The sequence below is a fragment of the Ursus arctos genome, unplaced genomic scaffold (assembly GCF_023065955.2).
Source record: "Ursus arctos isolate Adak ecotype North America unplaced genomic scaffold, UrsArc2.0 scaffold_9, whole genome shotgun sequence".
Lineage (NCBI taxonomy): Eukaryota > Metazoa > Chordata > Mammalia > Carnivora > Ursidae > Ursus > Ursus arctos.
The window spans coordinates 78,529,648-78,554,923 of NW_026623111.1; the positions used below are offsets into that span (position 1 = coordinate 78,529,648).

Consider the following 25,276-nt stretch of genomic DNA (forward strand, 5'->3'; position numbering starts at 1 on the left):
GCATTTCAACCTAGGGAGAATCTTGGTCTGAAGCATGCTGCTCTGAGGCCCCCGCAGTATCTTTTCAAAAGCTGCTCTGCAGAATTGGGATAAACCTTTATTATTGTCATACGCTCGAGTTCTTTGTACCTGTGTGATCTGTCAGTGCTAATACCATAAATCCTCTACCATCAGAAGTGGGAAAGGCACTAAGTCAATCTTTTATACTTTAAAACGCAACCAAAAAAAAAAAAAAAGGGTTTTGTGGGTCCTTGTGTTTAGAGTAATTCTTTAAAATAAAGGATGAAACGGACTGAGAGAGGTTGAGTAACTTACTGAAGGTCACCGTTAAGTAGGGGGTAGGTGACTTGCTCTCAGTCTAAAGTCCTTTCCACAATATCGAACAAATTGTAGACACAGAAACAAATAACACTTTTGGAGAGACACAAAACCCCTTAAAAGAATAAGCTTTTTATGTACATTTGGAGATAAAGCTTAAAATGCAAATCTTTCTTTGAGAGCGGGAAACGTGAACAAATGAGTACCACAGGCTCTTGCATATTCAAAAATTACATGAGTTCCAGGATTATAGACTTAAATTCTATATTAAAATTACATTATATATAACTATACTATAAAAGTTCCAGATTAAAAGCACACATCTGTATATGCATATATGTTTACTTAGAAAATACATTGCTTTGGATGTTTGTGCCGTTTCTTAGTTACCCTTTGTACATGTTGTGTTCATAGCTGCTTCAGTCTGATTCTACACTTCAAGCCACCATATTACTTTTTAATTACTTTATGACTCATTTTCAGTAAATCGTAATGATTGTTCAGCCAATAAAGCACAAAAAATTACAGATTTTTGAATATGTTTCCATTTTATATCTGAACCTCATATTTATCACATGTAGCATGAAATGCTTCTGTTTAAAAGAATAATTGTATATTCACTGGAAACATTATCAAAAGCAATAAGCGTACTTCCCTCTGTCATATAAAAATATGTGACATTTCCCCCCAAATTTCTTGTATTTAGAATATAGTGAATAATATGGTAACAACTTTGTATGGTGCCAGATGGTAGCTAGACTTATCGTGGTGATCGCTTCATAATGTACGTAAATGTTGAATCACTACGTCGTACATCTGAAACGAATATAAGATTGTATGTCAGCTACACTTCAATTAAAAAAAAAGAAAGTCCTGCATATAAAAGTTCTAGACCTTCTCTACTTGTAAATCTAAGCGTATCCTTTCACAGATGATAGCGTTTCCCTTAGGGTTTTGGTACATTTCATAAAAAGGGAAATACAGACGGTGGAAATAGGAATCGAAGAGTTCAAGTGCATTAGCTCGTCACGCGTATGTTGCGGGGGCAGGTATAATGAAGACCTCCTCCCCTAGGTTTCAGTGACTAAGGGCGGCACAGGTACAAGAAATTCAAGAAGTCAAAGAAATACCTTACCTTTCTGCAATGGGAAAGATGCCATAATTCAACATGAGTAGAATGATTAAGAAGGGAAGTCTACTGGACTCAACTGTGCAGCTAATGCTTCATCTAGCTCTCACTTGAATTTTACACATTGGCTTGAAAAAGGATTGCACACGAATTTTTTGTTCTTTTGGATAGCTCTCATGTATGATTTATTGACTGCATTTCTGAAGAACAGAATTAGTGATGTCGTTTGGCTGATCGTTCCAGAAGGGGCAGGAGCCAGAAACGGCTGCAAGTGCAGGCATTTGTATGGTCTCAGAATGTTAGGATGGTGCGGATGCTGAAATAGGAAATAAAAGATATATTAATTGTTTTCATGTTCAGATAACCCACACTCTTCCGTGTGAGAGTCCGAGGAACATTCGGCGTGTCTCAGTGCAAAGCTGTTTGCGGTTCCTGCTACTTCATTCCCATCCCGGTGCATTCAAGTCAAGGAAAGTAGTGGGGTGGGTCCCCTTGATGGTTCTTTCTTGTGTGTTCTCCTGCCTTAAGCTCAATCATAACATCCTGAACTGGACTATCATTTAGGCCTTATTCCATACCAACATCCTCAAAAAATCACTTTTGAGAGCATGCGTAGTTGGCATAATCATACAAAACCACAATGGGTAAGTTCTTGCGTTTTGTCACATACTCCGTAAGTGCTTTTTGTACGTTTTATCATTTTAGCCTCAGCTGAAACAACATGCTGAGGCAAGTCCTAATATTTCCATATTAGAGATTAAAAATACTGAGAGAGAGGTTTAGAACTTGCTCTAGGCCACATATCTAGTGTGGGGTGTGGGAATTTAAGCCTAAATATAAAGCTGCACAAATTACAAAATGACAGATAACTTGCCTGAAGGAGCCAGAACGTAACAAAGACCATCTCGAAGGTTTCATAGAGCTTTGATAAAGAAATGTTGAAGGATTCTTAGAAATAGATAATAAAGTTGATTTGTATTCAGACTTCATTCTTGTGGGGATCAGAAATGTAACATTTACACTGGAACCAATGTCCTTCCTAAAAACTATCTTCTGATGGATATATACTTTTAGAAAAAGAGGGTCTTTGTGCCTTAAAAATATGTATATATATTCTTATATTTAATAAGGAAAATATATATAATTTTAGAAATGGAAAGATAGTGTGAAGAAGAAAGTAAAAATTACCTGTAACCCCACACCTAGACGTAATCAGTGTTAATATTTTCTTGAATTTTGATCAACTTTTTTCTAGACATATGTCAATTTTTTACTGCTCATATTGAAAACTTGCGGTCATATTGTATATAATTCTGTAACCTAAAATTACAATATGAGAATTTCCCAATTTAATGAAATAGCTTCTTTTTAATGGCTTCATTGATTTCTAGTACATGGCTGGAATTTATTTAACCACCAACCTTAATGTTGGACTTTAGTATGTTTCCAAGTTTTGATACTATAGATAATAGATAAGCGTGCTTAAATAGATGTGTATTTGATCTCTGATTAGTTCTGTAGAATAGCTTCCCAGAAATGGAGTTGCTGGGACAAAGGACCTTTTTTTAAAGGTTTCTGATGCAAGTTAACCAAACTGCTTTCCAGAAAGAATGTAATTTGGTGCTCTCCTTTCTCGATAAGATTCGTCAGACTGCCCAGTATAATATGTTATGTGTGTGGGTGCTTAAGAACTCCCATTTAAAGTTGAAAACCTCATGAGAAGTGTGAGATAGCAGGAAAAATATGGACGATGCAACTAGAAGTTTCGCTGTAACTGCCTATTACAAGTTGCACCTCGTGTGTAAGTGCAGATGACAAAATTCTTTTTAGGTGGTCATTGTAGTTAAATGTTAGAGGTAGGAAATGGAATTGACTTATTTTCCTAATCTTCGAAGCAAATGTAAGACTTCAGCATTTAAAAGAGCATTCCCCTTTACAACATAGGCACACCTCACTCTTCTGCTCCTTGCAGGTACTGTTTTTTTTAGGAATTGAAGGTTTGTGGCGACCCTGTGTTGAGCAAGTCTGCCGGTCCTACCTTTTCCAACAGCATTTGCTCACTTCCTGTCTCTGTGTCACATTGTGGTAATTCTTAATAACAATAGTAATAGTAATAGTTAATAGTAATAGTAATTATAGTAATAGTAATAGTTAATAAGAACAGGAAGTACAAATATTTCAAACTTTTCCGTTGTTGCTATATCTGTTATGGTAACCTGTGATCAGTGATCTTCGATGTTATTATGTAACTGTTACGGGACTATCTCGAATGCGCCAATAGAAGATGGTGAACTTAATGCATAAGAATTGTGTGTATTCTGACTGCCACTGGCCATTCCTCTGTCTCCCTGTCTTTCCTGGGCCTATCACCCGAGACACAGCAATATAGAAATTAGGCCAATTAATAACACTACAGTGGTCTCTAAGTATTCTAGTGAAAGGAAGCATCAATCGACGTGACAAATTTTATTGCTGTCTTATTTTAAGAAATTGCCACCATCACCCCAAACTTCAGCAACCCCCACCCTGATCAGTCAGCAGCGAGCAGCACTGAGGCACGACCCTCCACCAGCAAAAAGATTACAACTCACTGAAAGGTCAGGTGATGGTTTGCATTTTTAGCAGCACAATATTTTTTAATTAAGTTATGGACATTGCTTTTTAGACATACTGCTATCGTACGCTTACTGGACCACAGTATAGTTTAAAAATAACTTTTATAAGCACTGGGGAAGCAAAAACTTTCTTTGACTCACTTTACTGCATACTTGCTTTATTGCAGTGGTCTGGAGACGAGCCCATGATCTCTCTAAAGTATGCCTATACTTTTTAGTTGTAAAAAGTTCTTTGTAAACTGATAAACAATAATTGTGATGTTTTTAATGAAAAAATTAGTGATATCTGTATATGAAAAAATCTCAAGGTAGCTCTACTTCCTTCCATAATGGGTAGGTCCTTAATATAATTTAAATTTACAGCCATTAATGGTCAGCTTTTATAGGTGGCCAGGCAGAGGCTGCAGTGACTTCAGGTTAAATTAAGACTGACTCTGATTCTTTTTCCTTGCCAGGGTGACTATTCTCTCATAAATAAAGCTGAGTGGCTCTGATTATTCAGATTCACTGTAACCAAATACTTTGGTTTCAGTAGAATAAGAAGTACAAAGCAACTGTTTTAATTTCTCACAATATGATCTTAAATGTTATATATCCAAAGACTAAACCACTAATGGAGAAACAAGGCACGCCATTTTTTTTCATTCTTCCACCTTTCTTCTCTCTTGACCCATCCCAACCATAAAAAAGAAATTTAATATCTACCTCTTTCCAGAGCGAAGCAGGTCAAATCCTTCATTTATTTTTTCAAAAGGTAAAACATGGGTTATTAATGGATCCAGTGGAAACTTCTTGGCCATAAAATCAGCCACAAGTTTGGGGACAGAATCTTTAGTCTTAAAGCCTGAAAAGAAAACATCATTATAAGATTCAGCCACAGGTAAGAAGAGAATTTTAGAGGAGACTTTCCAAGCAAAAGTAAGATGAAAGTTTATAGAAAGTGCTACGTCCCACAGACTACTATTACTGAGGCTAATAAGACATAGTGTTTCAATATCCTTTTGCCATGGTTAGACTTTTTTTTTTTAATCCACCTAGACAAAATAGGGCCCTTAATTTTTAGCTCTCCCGTAGAGAAATTATACTATAGGTGCTTATTCCTGAAGTCAAGGAGCAAATTTAGCAGTTGCCTAAATTTAGGTGATGAGAGCACACATGAATGACTGCTATGGATTTCCCACGTCCTGTGAGGTATTTCGGTGCCTTGAGCCGTCATGGGTATAAAAGAAGGATACTGAAAGAGTCTAGTTAGTTTACGGGAGCACCAAAAATGTGTCTTGGGACCTTCTGTGTGTATCAGATCCATTAATCTAGTTGATTTAGAGCCTATGGCTACAAAGGGGTTTTAATTTACTTTTAACCGTGTTGCTTTTGAAAACTTGGCTTTGTCACCTGTAAAGGGGAAGAACTCGTGGGATTAATAAGAATTCAGCCATCAAGTCTAACTACGTACCACCAAAAATTGCTCCTTTCCAAGTACGTCCGGTCAGTAGCAACATGGGGTTCATAGAGAGATTTTGAGACTTAGGAGGTACTCCTACAATGACGCTTACACCATAGGACTCTTGACAGCAGGACAAGGCAGCCACCTGGAATAAAATTAATATTTAGCATCATTAAAGTGAATTTTCTGATAGTCCACACTCATGCTGCACGGGATCATGCAATATTGACGTAGCTAGATTGTGCGTGCAGGGAAGAGATAATGTCTTTTGTTTCTTTATTTCCCATTGTGCCTAGAATAGTGCTATGGTTTTAGGAAATGCCTAGAAAATCTTTTTTTAATGAAACCAGTGGGTGAATAAATTTGCGTATGCTTAATTCTTCCTTATAAAATAAAGAGGCAAACTTCATTACAAACATATCTATATAAAGTGTGATTCCTCAAATAGAAGTAGTGGTTTGTCATCACATGGCTCTCAGGCAGTCTGTGAGTTGATTAAGTCATTTTTCACTTATTTATCAAATAGATATTTTGAACTCAGTACTTTATTTTATTTATTTTTATTTTTTTATAATAATATTTTTTTATTATGTTATGTTAGTCACCATGCAGTACATCCCTGGTTTTCGATGTAAAGTTCGATGATTCATTAGTTGCGTATAACACCCAGTGCACCATGCTATATGTGCCCTCCTTACTACCCATCACCAGTCTATCCCATTCCCCTGCCCCCCTCCCCTCTGAGGCCCTCAGTTTGTTTCTCATAGTCCATAGTCTCTCATGCTTCATTTGAACTCAGTACTTTGAACCACGTGTTTTGATGACAAACAGATATAAGGTCAATTACATCATCAAAATTGGTCTCTTAGCCACTTGATCGTCTCCTGGAACTTCAAAAGAAAGCCTTCCCCCTCCAGTCAAGTTTTTAAACATGTTCCATAGTAAGAGAATTGTTGAGGACCCCCCCCCCAGCAATATATAATGATTAACCCTTTGATTTTGGAGTATGATATGTAGAAGACCAGGTAACCTCAAAACATGTGGCTGTTGGACATTTGGTATCTTCAAGTGAAGTAACAATCGAATTTCGCAGAAGAAAATAGAGGGAAAACAACAGAAAAAGGGCATAAGGAGAAATGCTACCATGTTGGATAAAGTTGGATTCTCTTGAAACTTCAGTCATCTGAAGTGGGCATATTGTCCCAAGTCAAGGCTACAAAGAGCTTTATTCTTAGGGTGGTGCTCCCTCTTACCAACACTGCTGTGATTTACTGGAGAACCTCAGAAGGGGGATTTGTTGTTTTCTGGGGACTGTTTCAGTAGGATTCTAGAGAATTCTGGTTAGGTGGAATATAACTGGAGATGTGTTCCTCATTGCAGTTGATGATATTTACAATTATTTGAAAGTAATGTTTTGTATAATCCAAAGATGATGTAAGCACTGCAAGATCAGAAACAGTATTGCATATCAACAGCACTAGCTGACATTTATTGAGCTTATCATCTGACAGGTGGCATTGTGCTAAGTATTTTACATGCATTATCTCATGTGATTTACAAACAGTGCTATGAGAAATGTACCTCCTAAATTTTTTGGTGGAAAAATTTGTTGACTTTCCAAAGTATTCAGCCCAACACATAGATATTGGGTGATTACTATGCGCCAGGCACTGTGCTGTCTGCTGTGGCAAAATGGGGCAGTGTGGTAAATGGTAAAATGCAATATTTTCTATTAGTAAATGATACTGGTCTAAAATTGGCCATTATTCCTTCTGGCCATAGTATAATATATGAAAAAAATCAAAATGTATTAAAATATAAAAATATGTTAAACCATTTTTGTTAAGAATGTGGGGGAAAAATCAAACTTGCCAATTTGAAAACAGAATTTATGTTACCTATATTTACTTGAGTTTGAATGTTTTTACTAAAAATTAACAAAGAAAATTTATAATGGCTTAATTAAAAAAAGACCCTAAAAGGGAAATATTACTTGAGACAGGTTTGCTTAGCTGATAGAATTCAAGATTTCTAATAGCAATCAACTGAATATCCCAGGTAACTGACAGGAGATGGAAAATCACCATTCATAGTTTTTAAACTATTATTTATATATAATATTTATATTCTGCTGCCTGAAAGTACACTCTGGAATGTAGAAGCAGGTATCTCAGGGCATTTCCTGTTACATACCATGGTGTCAAGCCGCCCAATGACTTCAAATGAAAAGTCCACACCGCCACCACTCATTTCCGTCAGCACGTCCTGGATGGGTTCCTTGTAGTCCTGAGGGCTGATGCACTCAGTGGCACCCAGCTCTTTGGCCTTTGCATATTTATCTTTGTTGATGTCCACCCCAATGATCCTGGCTGCTCCTGCTGCTTTACAGCCCATGATCACAGACAGGCCAACTCCTCCAAGGCCAAACACGGCACAGGTGGAGCCCGGGGTGACCTGTATTTACAGAAAATGCAAAAATGGATTAAACAATGATTACTAAAAAGTGCCCAAGCTGCATAAAGTGCCATGCCTTGTCCGTTATGAGGAGCTATTCAAACTCTTAGGTCCAATCTTCTGTCAAATCTCTTTTGGTTTTAGTTGCTTCGTGTTTAAATTAAGGGGGTTGAACTGGATGAGTGGTTCTCAAACTCTGCTGGACATTAGACTCACCTGGGAGCTTTAAAAATGTCTCAATGCCCAGGTCACAACTCATAACCAGTTCCATCAGAATCTCTGCAGGTGGGACCCAGTTCCCAGGTGACTGCAAAGGGAAGCCCAGGCTTGGAGCCAGTGGGATGGATGATCCTTAAGCTCTGAATTCCAGTGACTCCCCTCTTGAAGAGAATGTAATAGTTCAAGTCCATTGATACCCAGCTTTCTTATATCACACACAGAAATGCAAGTTTGGGGACATGAAATAATAAGTGGAAAAGATTATTCTGGGATACTGAAAAATAATTCAATCAAATCCTCAGTAATTAACTCCTTGGTTCATTAACTGAAAGTATCATGACCAGTATGATGAGAGCAGAAATTAGCTGTGAAACATAGAAAAGCTATTGTCAGCTTAGAGGAAAGCCTAAGAACAGGAAAAATTTAACATAACTAAGATAATACAGCTTGAGACTGCTGTGATCTTGTGGGTCATTATCCCCGCTTTTAAGAATATACTAATAAATGATAGTGCACTGAAAAGTTGGTCTGTGTTTTATTAATGACTGGTATTAATTATTACGAGTACTCTCAGCTTGTGCTCTGTGTAGGCTCAATTAGACCACCTGCTCAAACAGATGATGTGATTGCACAAGGGACTTAGTGCTAGAGCCACAGAAATTTGGAAAACAAGTGCTCTCAATTATTTAAATTGTCTGGGAACTGTTAGTAAACCTGAACTGCTGTAGTCAGCCTTCAGTGTGGGTAAAATATTTCTTCTGTCCCAAGTCATCATTCTGTGGGATACACCGCTTTTTACTTTACTTAGAAAAACTTGCGACTTGTGTTTGTGATTTAAAGGTGAAGGTACTTATGTATCATGGTTTAAGATTCAGCAGGAGTTTTGAGAGAAAGACTAGTTGCAGCTCTCACACTAACCAGCTGTGAGATTTTGAGCAAATAGCTTTATGTCTCTGGGCCTCCATTTCATAAAATGAAGGGATACTGCTAAATTTCCAACCTTTTGGGAAGAAGGGCCTTTAAAGAATTTCTCTTTAAAATCTGCCACCTTTAAAATCTGTGAGTGTGTGTGTGTGTGTGTGTGTGTGTGTGTGTTCATGGCAGGAGACGAGATGTAGCAGTGAAATCCCCTAATGACTGGAATAAAGGAAAATGCATTACTGAAGCCTCATTACTTCCCTTAGAGGGATCCACAGAGTGGGCGGGTTGGTGACTCTGGGTTTGGAGGTGTACCAGATAAGGCTTTGGAATCTACCGTTGATTCTAATTCTGGGAGTAGAGGATCCATGGACTAGATCTCCTCAGAGGTGACCCCTTTATTTCATTTCCTTCTGCTGCCTCCAAAGCCAGCAGGACCTACTATACCTGATGGATGTTGGTGCTAACAGTACAATCAATTACTAACTGAGCTCCCAGCTCTAAAGTTAAGTAATCACAGAAAGAACAAATATAGAAGAATAATTGTTGAAAATTACATCTTTACTTTTTCTTAACTAAGCATCAATAGCTTTTTCATCTGTGATAAACAGATAAGTTTGCAGGAAATGCTCCTCAATTCCTTCTGAGGCCATTTTCCCACACATAACTGATACCTTAAATTTTGTAGAGTATATCAATGTTACTGTAGGAACAGGGCGGAAAGCTACCAGTAAATCCATGAAGAACGATGTCTGATTATTGTGAGAATGATCGCTGATTATTGCTGTCCTTCTAGTTCCTGATAGTCTGAGCATAACCAGTTTGATCATCCATTGTCATTCCTACCTTGGCAACGTTGACGGCAGACCCATAACCAGTAGAAAATCCACAGCCAATGAGACAGACTTTCTCCAGTGGGGAGGCTGGATCTATCTTGGCCACTGCAATTTCATCCACCACCGTGTACTGGGAGAAGGTGCTGGTGCCGATGAAATGGTGGATGGGCTTTCCTCTGCAGGTGAACCTGGTGGTACCATCCTGCATGCTCCCCCGAAGTGTGCTCAGACTGGCCAGTACAACACAGACACACAGGGCATGAGACAGGAACATAACTGAGGCACACATCCATTGGCTGTGTAAGGAGAGTATCAGAAACTTACTCATTTTTCAAGCAGAAGTTGCCTTGCGGATGCTTACAAACGTTGCATTTTCCACACTGGGGAGTAAAGAGTGGAATGACTTTGTCACCTGGAGGGTATAAAACACATTCTTCTTAAATTTCTACCCAGGAATTCATAGAGCAAGAACTGAAAGCTTATGTGTATGTATTAGAGGTGTGTGACTTTGAAAAATCTTCAAGAAATAGAGTTCGGTCACCACCATTGGTCACTGGTCATTGCCTGCCAGCATTGTTAATGGTTTGGGTTTATATGTGCCTGAAGATTCCCAAAGAGGAAATGCAAATCTCGGAAACAACATGGATTTAAAAGACTATTTCTCCTGTATTAGTAGTTCTCTTTCATAGTGTGCCCTTTCTCTTGGGGGCTTTAGACATATCATCTCATAAATTCTTGATAATTAAACCTTGGATATTCTCACTATAACTGTAAATTTAAATTTTAGCTGTGAGCAGGCTGCCATCATTCTACTAGATACCTAGGAGACCCGGTAGTTTGTAATAGTTTGGGACAAATTAAAAATGAGTATTTTAGTAACCATTTCTTGGCTTTTCAAAGTGACTGTGCTTTTAAGGTTTTTGTTTTGTTTTTAAGGGAAAACTAACAAAAATGGGACAAAGAAGAATTCAAGAAATCCCTCTGTAAACCTCCACAGTGAGTTAGGCACTCTCTTTGAGGGTAAAAACTGACTTTCAAGTGTTTGTAGCTAGCAACTTAATTGGTAAATTATTTTTCTGCTTTGGTGGAAGACAGGGTAAAAAGTGTGTCATTTATTATTAATTTATTTCTAACTAAAGGAAATATTAAGAGCTGAAACTCAAACCAGATGATTTATTTTATTATTTTCTGTTCACAGGCCAATTAAGTATTTGGTAAGGGGGAGGCCACATTTACTGGTAAAGTGATTTTTTTAGAATTAGACAGAATTTTCATTTTTAATCACCTAAGCAACCTATCCACCAGACCCAGAAAAGAGGTTAGGCCATACCATTTATAGATAAATTTTATATGGAGATGATGGCATGGAAATTTTCTATGTCTTCACCCTTTAATCGTGAAGCTGTTCATCTATATTAATATAAAAGTTAGGATAAAATAAATATTAAAGAGAAAGTAGTACTTTGTCACCAATCACATTTAACCACGTTTAAAGGTACTAAAACAGATGTTGTATACGGCAGGATGTCTTCTGCTAGGTCTACTTCCTTTCCTTCCATCTAGACTGTCTCTTTCAGGTTCAGGAAGGGAGGCCGTATTGGAAGAGGAAATCAGTGAAGGGCTCCTCTTCCCACCTAAGAGGAGATCATGTTGATTTAAGCATAGCCTCATGGCCCCCATCCCATGAAATCAGCACGGAACAGTTTCCAAACACTGATTTGGAGGCTCAGGACATAGACTTAATTTTTCTTATTTTGTCTCATTTGTAGTTCTCTTTGGACCTGACAGAAGACAGTACTCAGCAACAATAAAACGGAGATTACTCGTTCATGAACTCTAACTTCGCCAGGCACTGCATCTCTTTCTATCCTTACGTGACCCGGGATCTAACCTGGTGCCTGACATCTAGCAGGTACTCAATAGGCACTTGCTAAAGGAGAGAATTCATGAGTGAATGAAGGTACACATGTCAGAGTCAGGCAGGGAGGGAAGAAAGGAGAAGACCTATGTTCTAGTCCCAACTCTGCTGTGACCTTCTGCAGGGTCTTTCCAGGCTAGGTGATCTTGGGGTCCTGACCTGAGGCACATTCCCTAAGTGTGAATTCTGTACCTGGTTTTACTGTAGTCACCCCTTCTCCAATGCTTTCCACAATGCCGGCTGCCTCATGGCCCAAGATCAGAGGGAGAGGTGCAACGAGCGTTCCATTAACCACGTGTTCATCAGAGCGACAGATTCCTGAGGCCACCATCTACACGGTAAAGGCAGGATGATTAGGTCTAGAAAAGATTAGGACCCATTTCTTTTCCTCGTCAATTTGGAATAGTCTGTGAAAGAATTGTTTCTGAAATATTTAAGTCTTATTTAATATACAAGAATGTATCCCTTTTTATAGAAGTAGAAATTGCAGATTAGCACTAAGAAAATTGTCACTTAAGTTCTACCGTGTGAGGCTAATTGATTTTGAAATCTTGACGTATATCCCTTTGCACTTTTTTCCTGTACAAACACATATGTTCTTTTTTATTTTATTAGGATTATATTGTATATACTCTTTGATTCCTTTCTAAAGATTTGACAATTTGTATTTATATCTTTACTTGACCATAAATGTAATTCCACTGTTTGGATTACCATATAAAAAGTGTCTCTTACTGGATTTTCGCTTATTTCCATTTTTCCCATTTTCTGAATTTTTTAAACCTAAAACTAAACAGAAATAGAAAAATGTTTTACCTTAATACGGACTTCATGGGCCTTAGGGGGTGCGACCTCGACCTCCTCAATGGAAAAGGGCTTCTCCAGCTCCCATAGCACAGCTGCTTTGCATTTGATCACCTGGAAATTGAATAGAAAGATGATACCAGTTTTTCCCCACTTTTAAAGTCCGTGAGGGTAACTCATTTTATCATGTGCAGCAGCTAGCTCCACGTCTGGAACCTAACAAGTGTTCCATAGAAATGAAGAGCTTCTGATTTACGTAGAGAATAAAAATACATTTTTTATTTATTTTTTATTTATTTATTTTTCTTTTTAAAGATTTTATTTATTTATTCGACAGAGATAGAGACAGCCAACAAGAGAGGGAACACAAGCAGGGGGAGTGGGAGAGGAAGAAGCAGGCTCATAGCGGAGGAGCCTGATGTGGGGCTCGATCCCATAACGCCAGTATCACGCCCTGAGCCGAAGGCAGACGCTTAACGCCTGCGCCACCCAGGCGCCCCAAAAATACATTTTTTAAACAACAGGCAAAGCAATAACATAAGGAAAGAGAAACAGAATTAACTATAATGAGATATTAAGATAAAAGAGAATATATTCTTTTAGGCCATCTTTATGTTGGTTTTTCTTCTCCAAGGGTTGTTTCTTCCTGATATTTCTTAATGTGATCCTTAAATCGGCTGTTTACCCACAACTGTTGGCTCGTGCATGAAGTTCTAAATCAACATAATTTTGCTGACAGGTATAGTGCTGTTCACATAAAATCTATTGCCTTCTTGCTCAATTCTCTGCTGAAGCCCAAACAATCTAACTTTATGATTTCATTTGCACATTTGCCTCCCTGACTAGGATGCCTTCTCTTTCTCTATTTGCCTGTTCTCTTCCTTTGACTTTGTTTTCTCTACTGCTTGTGTGTGGCATTTGTTAATATCACTCATTTGACAGTTGGCTTTGGTAGTGCTGTCTTCATCAAATTTATGTGTAGAGATTCCTTCCAGATTAGATTTGCAACAGAAATTGCAGAGGTTACAGCTGTATACACCCACTCACACGCCCACATATACACGTATATGTTTAAAAATGGGAGAATGATGTGCTTGAATTTCTAGCTAGCACAGCTTACCCATGGAGGTTCTTAAAAATAAGTTGAAAACACGTTTTTAGTGCTTGTAAATGTAGTAGAAAGCCTGTCTTCATTGTTGAGAAACTTACACAGTTAAGGAAGTTTTTCCTAGAAAGAATTGGCATAATTGCAAATATGATAAAAAAAATCTTCAATAGAAATGTATCCTTTTGACAATTCATTTTCATTATTCATATAGCAAATCCCCCCCACTTTGCAAGGTTTTTGCTACGGTCAATGCCACAAAAAATGTGAAAGTTCTTGGAAATAAGACACTAAGGGTAGATAGGTCCTAATTATAGGGTTCTGTTCTGGGCGAGTTACATGCTTGATCTTTAAACCTCACAATGATGCTACCAGGGCAGTATTATTGAATTTTTGGTCTTATTTTATAGATAAAAAGATCGAGGCTCAATTGACTCAGTAATTAACTGAGTAATTTTCCCAAAGTCACAAAGCTGGCTGTCCAGAAAATTAAGATCAATCCAACTCAAAAAAAAAAAACATCCAACTTTAGTTTTTTACCACACCATGGTAGTGAAAGATTAACAAAGGTTAAATAATAACAACAGCCACAATAATAACAGCAGTGACTAACATATATTGAATTATTCAACATTCTAAGTGCTTTACAGTATTAATTTATTAAATTCTCACAACCACCTTATAAAATAGATATCATTATTCCCTCAGCATTTGAGGTAAAGATAATTCAGGAAGGGTAAACATAAATGGTGTTGTCACAAAGCTAAAAGTGATGGATGTTGCATCTGGAGGGGAGGACTGTTTTCATTAACACATTTGGCTTACACTTTTGCTCTCTGACCTCCTTCTTTTAAGCTGAGTTTTGGCATATTTAATTTTCCTTTTTCCTAACTGTTCTTCATTTGAAACATAGTGCCATTATAAAGGCTAACCAGTAATGAATGAAAATAAAGAGAGTTGCAATGAGAAAACTGACAGCGACCGGTGTGATTTCCAACGGATCTTACTGATATAGGAGTGTTGTGTCACAAACCTCAGAATCTTTAAGTTATCATAGCAAGATAGTATATTGTGTGATCCACTCCTAACGTAACACCTGTACTGGAAACAATTGCACAGGCTTTTGTAATTGAGTAGGTAAACAACACGAATTGCTTATGTTGAATGACCACATGCATTTTTCTGCCCCTGTGAGCACATTGTACAAATAAACATGAATCCACGGAAGACTTAGAATCCATTATTTGTGTTCCCAGTGCTAATAAGTGATTCAAACTGTGTCACTGTTATTATTTTTTTGTTAAAAAAATGGAAAAGATATTATTCCATAGGATTTCTATGGAAGTTTCCTGGATTATGCCACAATAGGGCCCTTTTAATTCAGAATTTGCATGTTGATGTTGGCTGGCTTAACCTTGATGATTCTAATGCTTTGAAATCAGTATGCCTTTTGTAAGAGATTTCATAGTAAGCTTCAAAGGATAAAACCCTCTGAATCAAATTCCTCTCATAGAACTTTTGCCAAATTTAACTTTCCTGTGTTCCTAGAAAGAATATGATTACAAAAAGTAACATTTAAATTATGGTTTCTTAATATAAAGATAACTTCTTGATTAACAACATAGAATTTTAGGTTTGCAAATTATTCATGATTGGCCATAGTTACAGCACATTAATATAGGAAGTAAAAACTTTATTAGGTACAGATGCTATTCATTCTTGCTAAAGACATTTAGGAATAGTTTCTTCTTCTTCTTCTTCTTCTTCTTCTTCTTCTTCTTTTTTTTAAGAAATAGAAATTAAATTTAAAGATCACCCAGTTCAACAGAAAAAAAAAAAACTCCACTGGTTTTTTCATGAAGCTTTGCATAAACCAATTATTAACAAGACAAGTTGAAAATTATTTTTTCCTTTTAATTGAACATACAGAGAGACAATGTGTAAACAGAATTTTTGCATTATTTCATGAGGGCACTTTTGGTTTCTTGCATGACCTCCACAAGTTACAGCAAATGTTATAGGAAACATTAAATTGCCATTGCATAACCTTTAAAGTTAAATTCAAACAGGAAACTCAGCTGTACAAAGAGATAAATTTTTTTAGAAAAAAGTGTCCTGAAACTCATCAACTATAAATGTACTATAATTTATACTTCAAAATAATTTATAAGAAATATGTCCCAGTGTTGTCACAGTCCATAAAATACGCTTGACAGAGGAATAGCCTATTTTCATTTCAGTTTAGCGGAATTGCATATTGAAGCACATAATGTATGTTGTATTTCAGTATATATTATTTTAATTTAGATGTGAATTTTAAATTTTCATTAATACTATATCTCTTTGTGTATTATATAATAAGAATATATTTCCAAAAGTAAAAAAAAAAATGTTTTTGCTTACTTTTCCTGCTGTGCTCATGGCTCCGTTTTCTCTTCAGGCCGGGAGACTGGTGAATTTTTACACTCTTTTCTGCTTGAGTACATAAAGTTGATCTGTTACACAGATTGTTTGCTTTGAGTAACAAACCGTTGCACACACTATCTGAGGTCTTTAAGCCACACCCCTCAGCTTTTTCTCCAGCCAAGGCAAATCAGAAACAAAAGGTCACGAAGGCAGCGTTCAAACCCTGACTTTGTTTGCAATATGCCAATTTCAATTAATATCTTGATTTCATTAGGTTAAATATTTCCTACACATAAATTTTAATCTCCCTTTTTCCTGGATTTTATATTTCTTCTCTCTCAATCTCACACAGGGTGTTCAGAGTTCTGTTTTCTCATTGTGTGCACTAATATCCAGCTTCTTTAAAAAAATTTTTTTTTAATTTTTAAAGATTTTATTTATTTATTTGTCAGAAAAAGAGAGCACAAGCAGGGGGAGCGGCAGGCAGAGGGAGAAGCAGGCTGAGCAAGGAGCTGAATGCTGGACTCGATCCTAGGATTTAGGGATCATAACCCGAGCTGAAGACAGACGCAACTACTGAGCCACCGAGGCGCCCCCACCCTCTTTTGTTTAAGACTAATCTCCAACTTCAAATCCACATATTGTGGTTAGAAAAGAGAAGTAAGGAAGCAGCACACACGATGTAGAGACTGCTTCAAGCCAGAGGAACATGTTTGATTTAGCATTCTTTCACAGCAGCAAGTCGCCGCAGAGGAGCTCAGGGTCTCTGGCGTCTCTGCTCCGGGCGACAGACATCCGCACTGAGCGCGCGCCTCCCCGTTGCAGGCACGCAGCTGGGCACAGGGCGGTGGCGGTGGCGGTGATGGGTAAGAGGTGGCCTCTGCCTGCGCCGACAGGGAGTTTGGAGCAGTGGTGATGGCATGGCGACCCCATCTGTGGATTCAGGCAGGCCCCATCCTTTTTTTTTTTTTTTTTTAATTGTATTTATTTATTTGACAGAGAGATGGACAGAGAGCACAAGCAGGGGGAGCAACACAGAGAGAGAGGGAGAAGCAAGTCCCCGCTGAGCACGGAGCTGGAGACGGGACTCGATCCTGGGACTCTGGGATCATGACCTGAGCCGAAGGCAGATGCTAAACCGACTGAGCCACCCAGGCGCCCCAGGCAGACCCTACCCTTACCAGCTGTGTGCACTCGGATTTATTTAACTGTCTTTGGCCTTAGTTTTCTTATCTATATACTGAGGATGACTAACTCCCCATGGAGTTGTCTGAGGAAAACTGAGATCATCCTTTTAAAGCGCTTAACAGGGAGCCCAAAACAGGACAGCCTTCGATGATTATTAGCTACTGGCCAAGGTCTCAGTGCTGAGCACCTTACCACTTTCTTTTTGCTCTGCAAACGCTCTGGGAGCTGAATGTTCGTAATGTTCTGTGCGGCCTTAACACGCCTTCTGTGATCTTCCAGCTTTCCAACAATTGTGCAACCAATGTTTGGTAATACACCCACTTTGTTTGAAATAGTTTTCCATTTCCCTAACTGGAAACTGATACAGTTCTTGTCACCAAGAGTGGTCCCGGAAGCATGCTCTCAAGTACACCAAAGTGCAGCTGCCCCGGCCGAGAGCTTATGTAAGGATGTAATAGGAAAACGTGTTTGTGACCTTGCGGGCTTCAGCGTAAACCTGAGCCCAGCGGCCGGGAATGCCTGGCTTACACAGCAGCTGGGAACACCCGGCTGGATCAGGGTGGAACGCTGCCCTCAGATAAGCAGCGGCCGGGAACGCCTGGTCCGCTAAAGGGCTGAACGCTGCCCCAACTGGAACTCGATTGCTCCTGACAATAGCCCGCGGGTCCATAGAAACGTGTTTAAGAATAGGCCTCACTTGCCGAACCTTACATCGCCTAATCCCGTGACCTTCCCCGTGACCTACTACTATTCACTAGGATATAATACGGATCATCGCCTTGATTGTCTTTGATTGTTTATTGCCATAAATACGCGAGGTTGCAGCTGTTTGGGGCGATCGCACTCTTGGTGGTGGCGTGCCTGGCGGTCGTCCCTTGCACCCATGCTCTCTTTCCCAAGCTAACCTGTCGGTGCCTCGTCCTCCTCCCAAATCATCGCCGGGGCGCTGCGGGCGGTGTTGCGACACAAAAGTATTTACGCAGACTGACTTGATGTCTCTGTAAAGGTCACAGTTTGCTGACATAGAAAGCACTGGAATGAGTATGTTTAAGGACGTTGAGAAGAAAGGAAAAGATCCAGAATCATCAACAGAAGAGAAGTCAATAGATGACAAACAGGGCCCAGTTGCTCTTTTCCATTATACATTGAATGTAGGCCTGATCTGCAATGTTTTGCACACCATCCATATGCCTTCCAGTATTTTTCTGGAGCACTTGCAAGGTGTTCAAAATATAGTATCTTTTGAATCCTTATATGATAAAGTCACTGAAAATGTTACACTCAACCACATACGCCTATTTGAACAAGGCTATGAAATTTGTTTTAGAATTCTCATTTAGTTTGTATTCTGTGAGTTGTAAAATATAACCAACTCTTTTGTCTTTGTCATTTTTCTAGTTTTTGGTTTTTCATTTTCATTTTTACCAAAATTATATATGCCTGTATGTATGCAAAATATTTTTCTACAAAGCCTTTAAGAGAAGCGGCAGTATTGACTTTCCTGCTTCTTCCTACATTTACTCCTCCCTAGAAGCCACTGCTTTCAACTTTTGAAACTTATTTTTTTATTTCCACATCTCTTAAGTAGTATGCCTATATTCCTAACTTGGTTTTTCTTTGGGCATTTCTGTTAACTCCACATTTTGGAGGATGAAAATTTGGGGCAGTCATTACCACAAAAATACTCTACTTCTCTTCTGCTTCCCGAAGGAGTAACAGAATAACTTCTATTATTAGGGCTACGTAAATGCTGCTTACATGTGAGCCGTGTAGTTTGCATTGTTGTTGTTGTGTTGTTGTTTTCCCTTTACCTAAGCAATTCTCTTTTCTCCTAGGCTTAAATATTGGTTTTTTTAAAAACTAGCTTGGTTCTGTCTTTATACTTACAACCAATTCAATGCCCCGAACGTCTCCAGTGGTCTAAATCTCCACCTAAGACAAGTAGACGCATCAAGAATCCCGCCAATTTTTTCTGGTAGAGAAATCCCCCCTGGAGTCTTGAACTTGCTGCAGAATGGCCTTGGTGTGCTCTGCCTCTGGGGCAACCTGCTGTATTGGATTCCAGTGGCCGCTGTGACAAATTCTCACAAACTAGGTGGCTTAACACAGTGGAGGTTTATTTTCCCCCAGTTCCGGAGGTCCAAAATCTACGTCAGTATCACTGGGCTGAAAGCAAGCATCGGCAGAGGTTCGAAGACAGAATGCACTCCGTGCTTTTTCCAGTGTCTGGAGGCTGCCACATTCCCGGGCTTGTGGCCACACACTGCAACCCTTTCCTTCCCTGCTCCTTCCTTCCTCCTCCTTCACATTGTCTTTGGGAGCTTGTAGCATGTTCTGTTTATCCCCAGTAGTCTGCAATTTTACAATGCTCTGTTCTGGATGGGTGTATTTTTGTCCGTTTTATTGGCATGCAGTGGCTTTAAAAAAGTGAGGATTCACTTTTCAGTTCTAGATGATTTACTTACACTGTTTTATTAATACTCACTCTTCCTCCCCTCCCCCTCCCGCCCTGCCTTGTCTGTTCTTTCACTCATTCAGGAACTCCTCCTATTCAGGTATTGAATGTGTGGAAACACTACTCTCATTTTCTCTCCCCAGCCCCTTTTCCCTTTTTTCCATCTCTTTGTGTTTGTGCTCCCTCCAGTTTCAAATCTCTTCCAATGAAGGCACAGGTGGCGTAGGCAGAGTTCTCAAAGCATGCACAGTCCTCCTAGGGGTTGGGAGTACCTGCTAACCTCGCACTGACCCAGGGCTGGGCAAGAGCTGTGCTGGAACCCACGCCTGGGGCGAAGAGCAGCAGGGCACCGGCTCAGAGCGCCCTGCGGCCTCCTGGCGATGAAAAACTTGATTTCTAAGATCAAGAACTTCTACTTTGGCTGGTTTGCTCCCAAATTGTCACCTGTGAATTTATACATCTTATTTTCATGGAAACAGGAGCCCTGATTTTTTTGCTTACCATGCCTGTTAGTCCCCTGAGAAATTGTGAATGATATTTCTATGATGACTGATAAGTTCACAGTCCAGCTCAGAGCTTGAACAGTGATAGCTCGATAATAACACACCTCAGTTTGCCAGAGACATTGACTGTTGTCCCAGAGTGATTATTAACAGCTTACCCCTTGCTTTCAAAAGTGTGTTAGTTCGGATGGTTAATTCTGGGATCCCCCTACTTATCCTTGCATGTGAGCCAGAACAGAGGCTCGTGAACACCCTGGATAGGACCCGGATTTAGTCAGCTGCAAAAGGCTTCCTTGGAAGAAAGCAAACTTCAGAATTTCAAGAGTTAGAACTTGTTAATTGCTTACCCAGTAGTTCTGGTGTTTGTGACCTATTTCAGTGATACTGTAACAATTAACTGTAGAGAGTAGTACAGAGTATCACTTAGCTAACCTTTACTGCTTTATGAATAAGAGAAGCTGGTCTAGGATTAGAAAGAGCAAAGGATAATGTGATTTTTAAAATTTGATAGGCTCATAAGAGAATTACTCCTAGAAGCTGAATTAGAATGAATCAAAGTCTACATTCAATAGCTGCATAATATTTAAATATTTAATTTTGTTTGGAAATGATTATTACAAAACCTTAATTAGGTAGTCACTGAAAGATCTGAAAGTAGTAACTATTGAAGTTTTATTTGTATAGAACTTGCCATAGCCTTGAAGTGGGCCATTGCATAAGAACAGATAGAATTATTGGAATGAGAGAGTGACAAGTACCATAATTATACTACAGCTTTATTCAAATTGGTATTTGTAGAGATTAATGGTCATAAAGGTGAACTTGGGTGTTTTCTTCTTTTCTGTTTTTTTTTCCTGACTTACAATCCAGAAGACATTCTGTGTGCTGCTAGCATAAACGGCAAAGACAGAACTTGTTTATTGGTCTAAACTGCATGCCAAGTGGAAATTTTAAAAAATCCTGGTTTGCACAGCTGTGTGAAAGATTGTCCAGGCAACCTCTTTAAGGAGTTTACCATTTGTCAACAAATATAAGAAATTTTCTTTTCAATGAAAGCAAATCAGAGAAAAAGCAAGATCATTCTTATGTAAGCCTGAAATTTCTGGTTTACTACTCACCTGGAAATCCAGGAATTGTGGTACTCTTGGCCAACTCTAGTTGTCTTAAGGTAGATCACTGTAGTCTCAAAACAGAATTAATGTTTGTTTATTTTAATGTTAAAAGTAAGTATCTGCATGGAATGCCTTGTCTGGAATCGAAGTTGCAGGGAGGGAAAGGGAAGAATGCTAAAAAACGTTGGGAATAAGTATTTCTCCTGAGTCTAAATTCAGATCCTGGGGAAGTAGAATCTAAAAGAAAGCCTGGAGTGCAGTATATTCCTTTATCTGTAAAAGACAGTTCAAAGGCACCCCCCTTCCCCACCCCACCGTGCTCAAATAAAAATAGCAGGAAGAGTTTAGAGGAGTTCATGAGCTATTTATACGACACGTAGTGCGTTCTTCCCCTACAGGGACAGTCCAAAGGTTACAACACTCAAGCAGTAGGTGATTTTCAGGTCTGAGGGTTCTGGGCCCTTTTGAGCGGTTTTTACTTATCTATTTAAAAATTAACTTTATTGATGTCAACTTTACATACCAAAAAAATGCATCCATTCTAAGTTAGTATACTCAGTGAATCTTGACCAATTAATATACCTCTAAATCCACCACGAACAAGATATGGAACATTTCCATCACGCCCCAAAATGCCTCTTATGCCCCTTTGCAGTCAATCCACCTGCATACACCCAGCCCAGGCAACCACTGGGGTGCTTTCTGTTAATAGAGATTGCTTTGCCTCTCCTGTAACTGCGTGTAAATAAAATCATGCCAGTACACCCTCTCTTGTGTAATAGCGTCTTCGGTTTTTGAGATGTAAGTATCTTGTGGGTATCAGTAGTTTCTTCCTTTTTATTGTTAGACCGTGCCCATTGCATGGATTTGCCGTACTCTGTTCATCCATTGGCCAGGGCACCAGGGGGTGGGCATTGCAGTTGCTGCACTTGCAGCCGGTGTGAAAATAGCCACGGAAACACTTGTGCACAAGTCCTTTTGCGGACATGAGTTTTCATTTCTTTTGGATAAATATTGAGGAGTAGATTTGCAGGTTATGTGGTAGGTGGATATTGAATTTTATGAAAAGTGGCCACGCTGGTTGCCAAAACAGGCAACGTATGCACATTCCGGCTGTTCTGCATCCTCACCATCACTTGATACTGACGGCCTTTGAAATTTTAGCCAGTGTATTGGGTATGGTGTTAGTTCAGTGTGGCTTAAATTTGCACTTACTTCAGCGGCGTCTGGGTGGCTCAGTCGATTAAGCATCCAGCTCTTGGTTTTGGCTCAGGTCATGATCTCGGGGTCACGGGAGCCAGCCCATCAGGCTCCCTGCTCGGCAGGGAGTCTGCTCAAGATTCTCTCTCTCCCTCTCTCTCTTCCCCTCCCTGCACACATGTGCACATGCTCTCTCTCTCAAATAAATAAATAAATAAATAAATAAATAAATAAAATCTTAATGCGCTTACTTCAGGACTAATTTTGAGCATTTTTTTCATGTTCATATCTGCCCTTTGTATATTTTCTTTTGTGTGAGCTGTTTAAATCTTTTACCTATTTTTATTGGGCTGTTGTTACTATTGAATTGTAAGAGTTCTTTATACATTCTAGGTACAAGTACTTTGTCAGGTATCTGTGTTGAGAATATTTTCTCCCATTCTGTGGCTTGCATTTTCACTTCCCTACTGGTGTTATTAGAAAAAAATAAGTTTTCAATTTGGAAAAAAGTCTTATTTATACCATTTGCTCTGTTACGATTAGTACTTTTTGTGTCCTGTCTAAGAATTATTTGCATTACCCAAATATGCAAAGATTTTTCCTAGGTACTCTCCTTGAAATTACGCCGTTTTAGCTTTCACATTTAAGTCTGTGATCCAATTCAAGTTACATTTTTTGGTGTATGGTAGGAGGTATGTGTTGAGGTTCGTTTGTTTTCATATGGCTAGTTACTTGCTGTAACACTGTTTATTGAAAAGCTCTCCTTTCTGGGGCGCCTGGGTGGCACAGCGGTTAAGCGCCTGCCTTCGGCTCAGGGCGTGATCCTGGCATTATGGGATCGAGCCCCACATCAGGCTCCTCCGCTATGAGCCTGCTTCTTCCTCTCCCACTCCCCCTGCTTGTGTTCCCTCTCTCGCTAGCCGTCTCTATCTCTGTCAAATAAATAAATAAAATCTTTAAAAAAAAAAAAAGAAAAGCTCTCCTTTCTTCCATATATTATCTCGGCACCTTTGTTTAAAAAAAATATGTGTCAGTCTATTATTTTTGGAATCTGGAATCTCTATCGTGTTCTATTGCTATTTGTCTATCCTATGCCAATACTGCACTATTTTAATTACTATAGCTCTGTAGTAACCCTTGAGTTATCCAACTTCATCTTACTTCTCAAAACTGTTTTGGTGATCCTTTGAATTTTCATACAAGTTTTAGAATAAGCTTGTCTACAAAAACAAAAACAACAACCCCCCTCCCAAAAAAACAAAATTAACCTGCTAGGATTGGAATTGTGTTAAATCTATAAATCAATTTCAGATGAATTGTTATCTAACACTATTGAGTGATCTAATCCATAAACATGGTATGTCTGTTCACTTAACATCATCCATAATATATGACAATAATGTTTAGTAGATTGCAGTGTTTGATACTTGTTCATATTTTATTCATTTTATTCCAAAGTGTTTCATATACTGAATGATACTGTAATTGTTCATTATTTTATTTTCTGATTTTCCATTGCTACTATATTAAAATATAATTAATTTTTGTCTGTTGACCTAGTATTCACTACCTTTGCTAAATTCACTTCTAATCTTAGAAGCTTTTTGGTACATTTCTCAGGATGTTCTATGCGTATAGTCATGCCATTAGTTAATAAAGCCAGTTTTAATGCTTACTCTATGATATTTAGGACTTCTCTTTATTTTCCTGGTCTTAATCACCAGTTTGGACCTCCAGTACAATGTTGAATTGGTGAAGGTGGAATTTCTTGTCTTGGTCCCAAACATAAGCATATTGGTTTAACAGTAAGTATGCCACTAGATTTAGGTTTTTCATAATTTGCAAAGAGATTTTTGGTCGTGCATTGATGTTCAATTTTGTTAAAGTTTTTCTTGTATCTATTGAGATGATTATTTGACTTATTCTGAATTACACTTACTCTGTGGTGAATTACATTAATATTTGAATATTAAACCAACTTTGCATTCCTGAAATAAATCCCACTTGATCATAATGTATTATTGTTTTTATATGTTATTGAGTTTGATCTGCTAGTATTTGGTTTAGATTTTTTGTGCTTATGTTCATGAAATCTGTGGTTTTCTTGCAAAATATTCGTCTGGCTTAGGTATGAAGGTAGTACTAATGATAAACTTTGTTGGGAAGTGTCCCTTTTCCTCTATTTTCTAAAGTTCTTTGAGTAAAATTGTTACTATTTCCTCCTTAAGTGCTTTACAGAATTTACCAGTAGAGTCACTTATAAATTGGGTTTACTTTGTGGGAATATCTTTAATTAAGAACCTAATTTCTAAAAACAGTCATAGGGCTCTTCAGATTTTCTATTTTTTCCTTGATCAGTTGGTAACTTTTGTCTGTGTCTGTCAAGGACTTTGCCCATTTCATCCAAATTGTCTAATTTAGTGGAATAAAATTGTTATAATACTCCCTTAATATTCTTTTAATGTCTGTAGTATATATGCTACCGTCTTCTGTTTTATTCCTCAATTTTGTATTTGTGCCTTTTTTTTTTTTAAGATTTTATTTATTTATTTGACAGAGAGAGACAGCCAGAGAGAGAGAGAACACAAGCAGGGGGAGTGGGAGAGGAAGAAGCAGGCTCCTAGCAGAGAAACCTGATGTGGGGCTCGATCC

The 25,276-nt window shown here is 38.5% G+C and overlaps 1 protein-coding gene across 1 annotated transcript; it reads right to left on the bottom strand.

Moving 5' to 3' along the window:
* Nucleotides 1-430: 430 nt before the first annotated feature.
* LOC113263118 (alcohol dehydrogenase E chain) lies at nucleotides 431-16,963 on the bottom strand. Its single transcript, XM_026509674.4, has 9 exons — nucleotides 16,164-16,963; nucleotides 12,668-12,769; nucleotides 12,044-12,182; nucleotides 10,258-10,345; nucleotides 9,944-10,163; nucleotides 7,700-7,960; nucleotides 5,516-5,651; nucleotides 4,768-4,906; nucleotides 431-1,763 (listed from the first exon to the last, which is right to left on the bottom strand). Exons 1-9 carry the CDS (start codon nucleotides 16,179-16,181, stop codon nucleotides 1,739-1,741), a joined length of 1,128 nt encoding a protein of 375 aa, XP_026365459.1. The 5' UTR covers nucleotides 16,182-16,963; the 3' UTR covers nucleotides 431-1,738.
* Between the last annotated feature and the right edge of the window lie 8,313 nt (nucleotides 16,964-25,276).

Excerpts from the sequence above, each read along its gene's own strand:
- LOC113263118 (XM_026509674.4), bottom strand. Across the intron at positions 12,183-12,667 it reads CCCATGAAGTCCGTATTAAG|ATGGTGGCCTCAGGAATCTG; the intron begins GTAAAACATTTT and ends TTTACCGTGTAG. Across the intron at positions 10,346-12,043 it reads GGTGACTACAGTAAAACCAG|GTGACAAAGTCATTCCACTC; the intron begins GTACAGAATTCA and ends TATACCCTCCAG.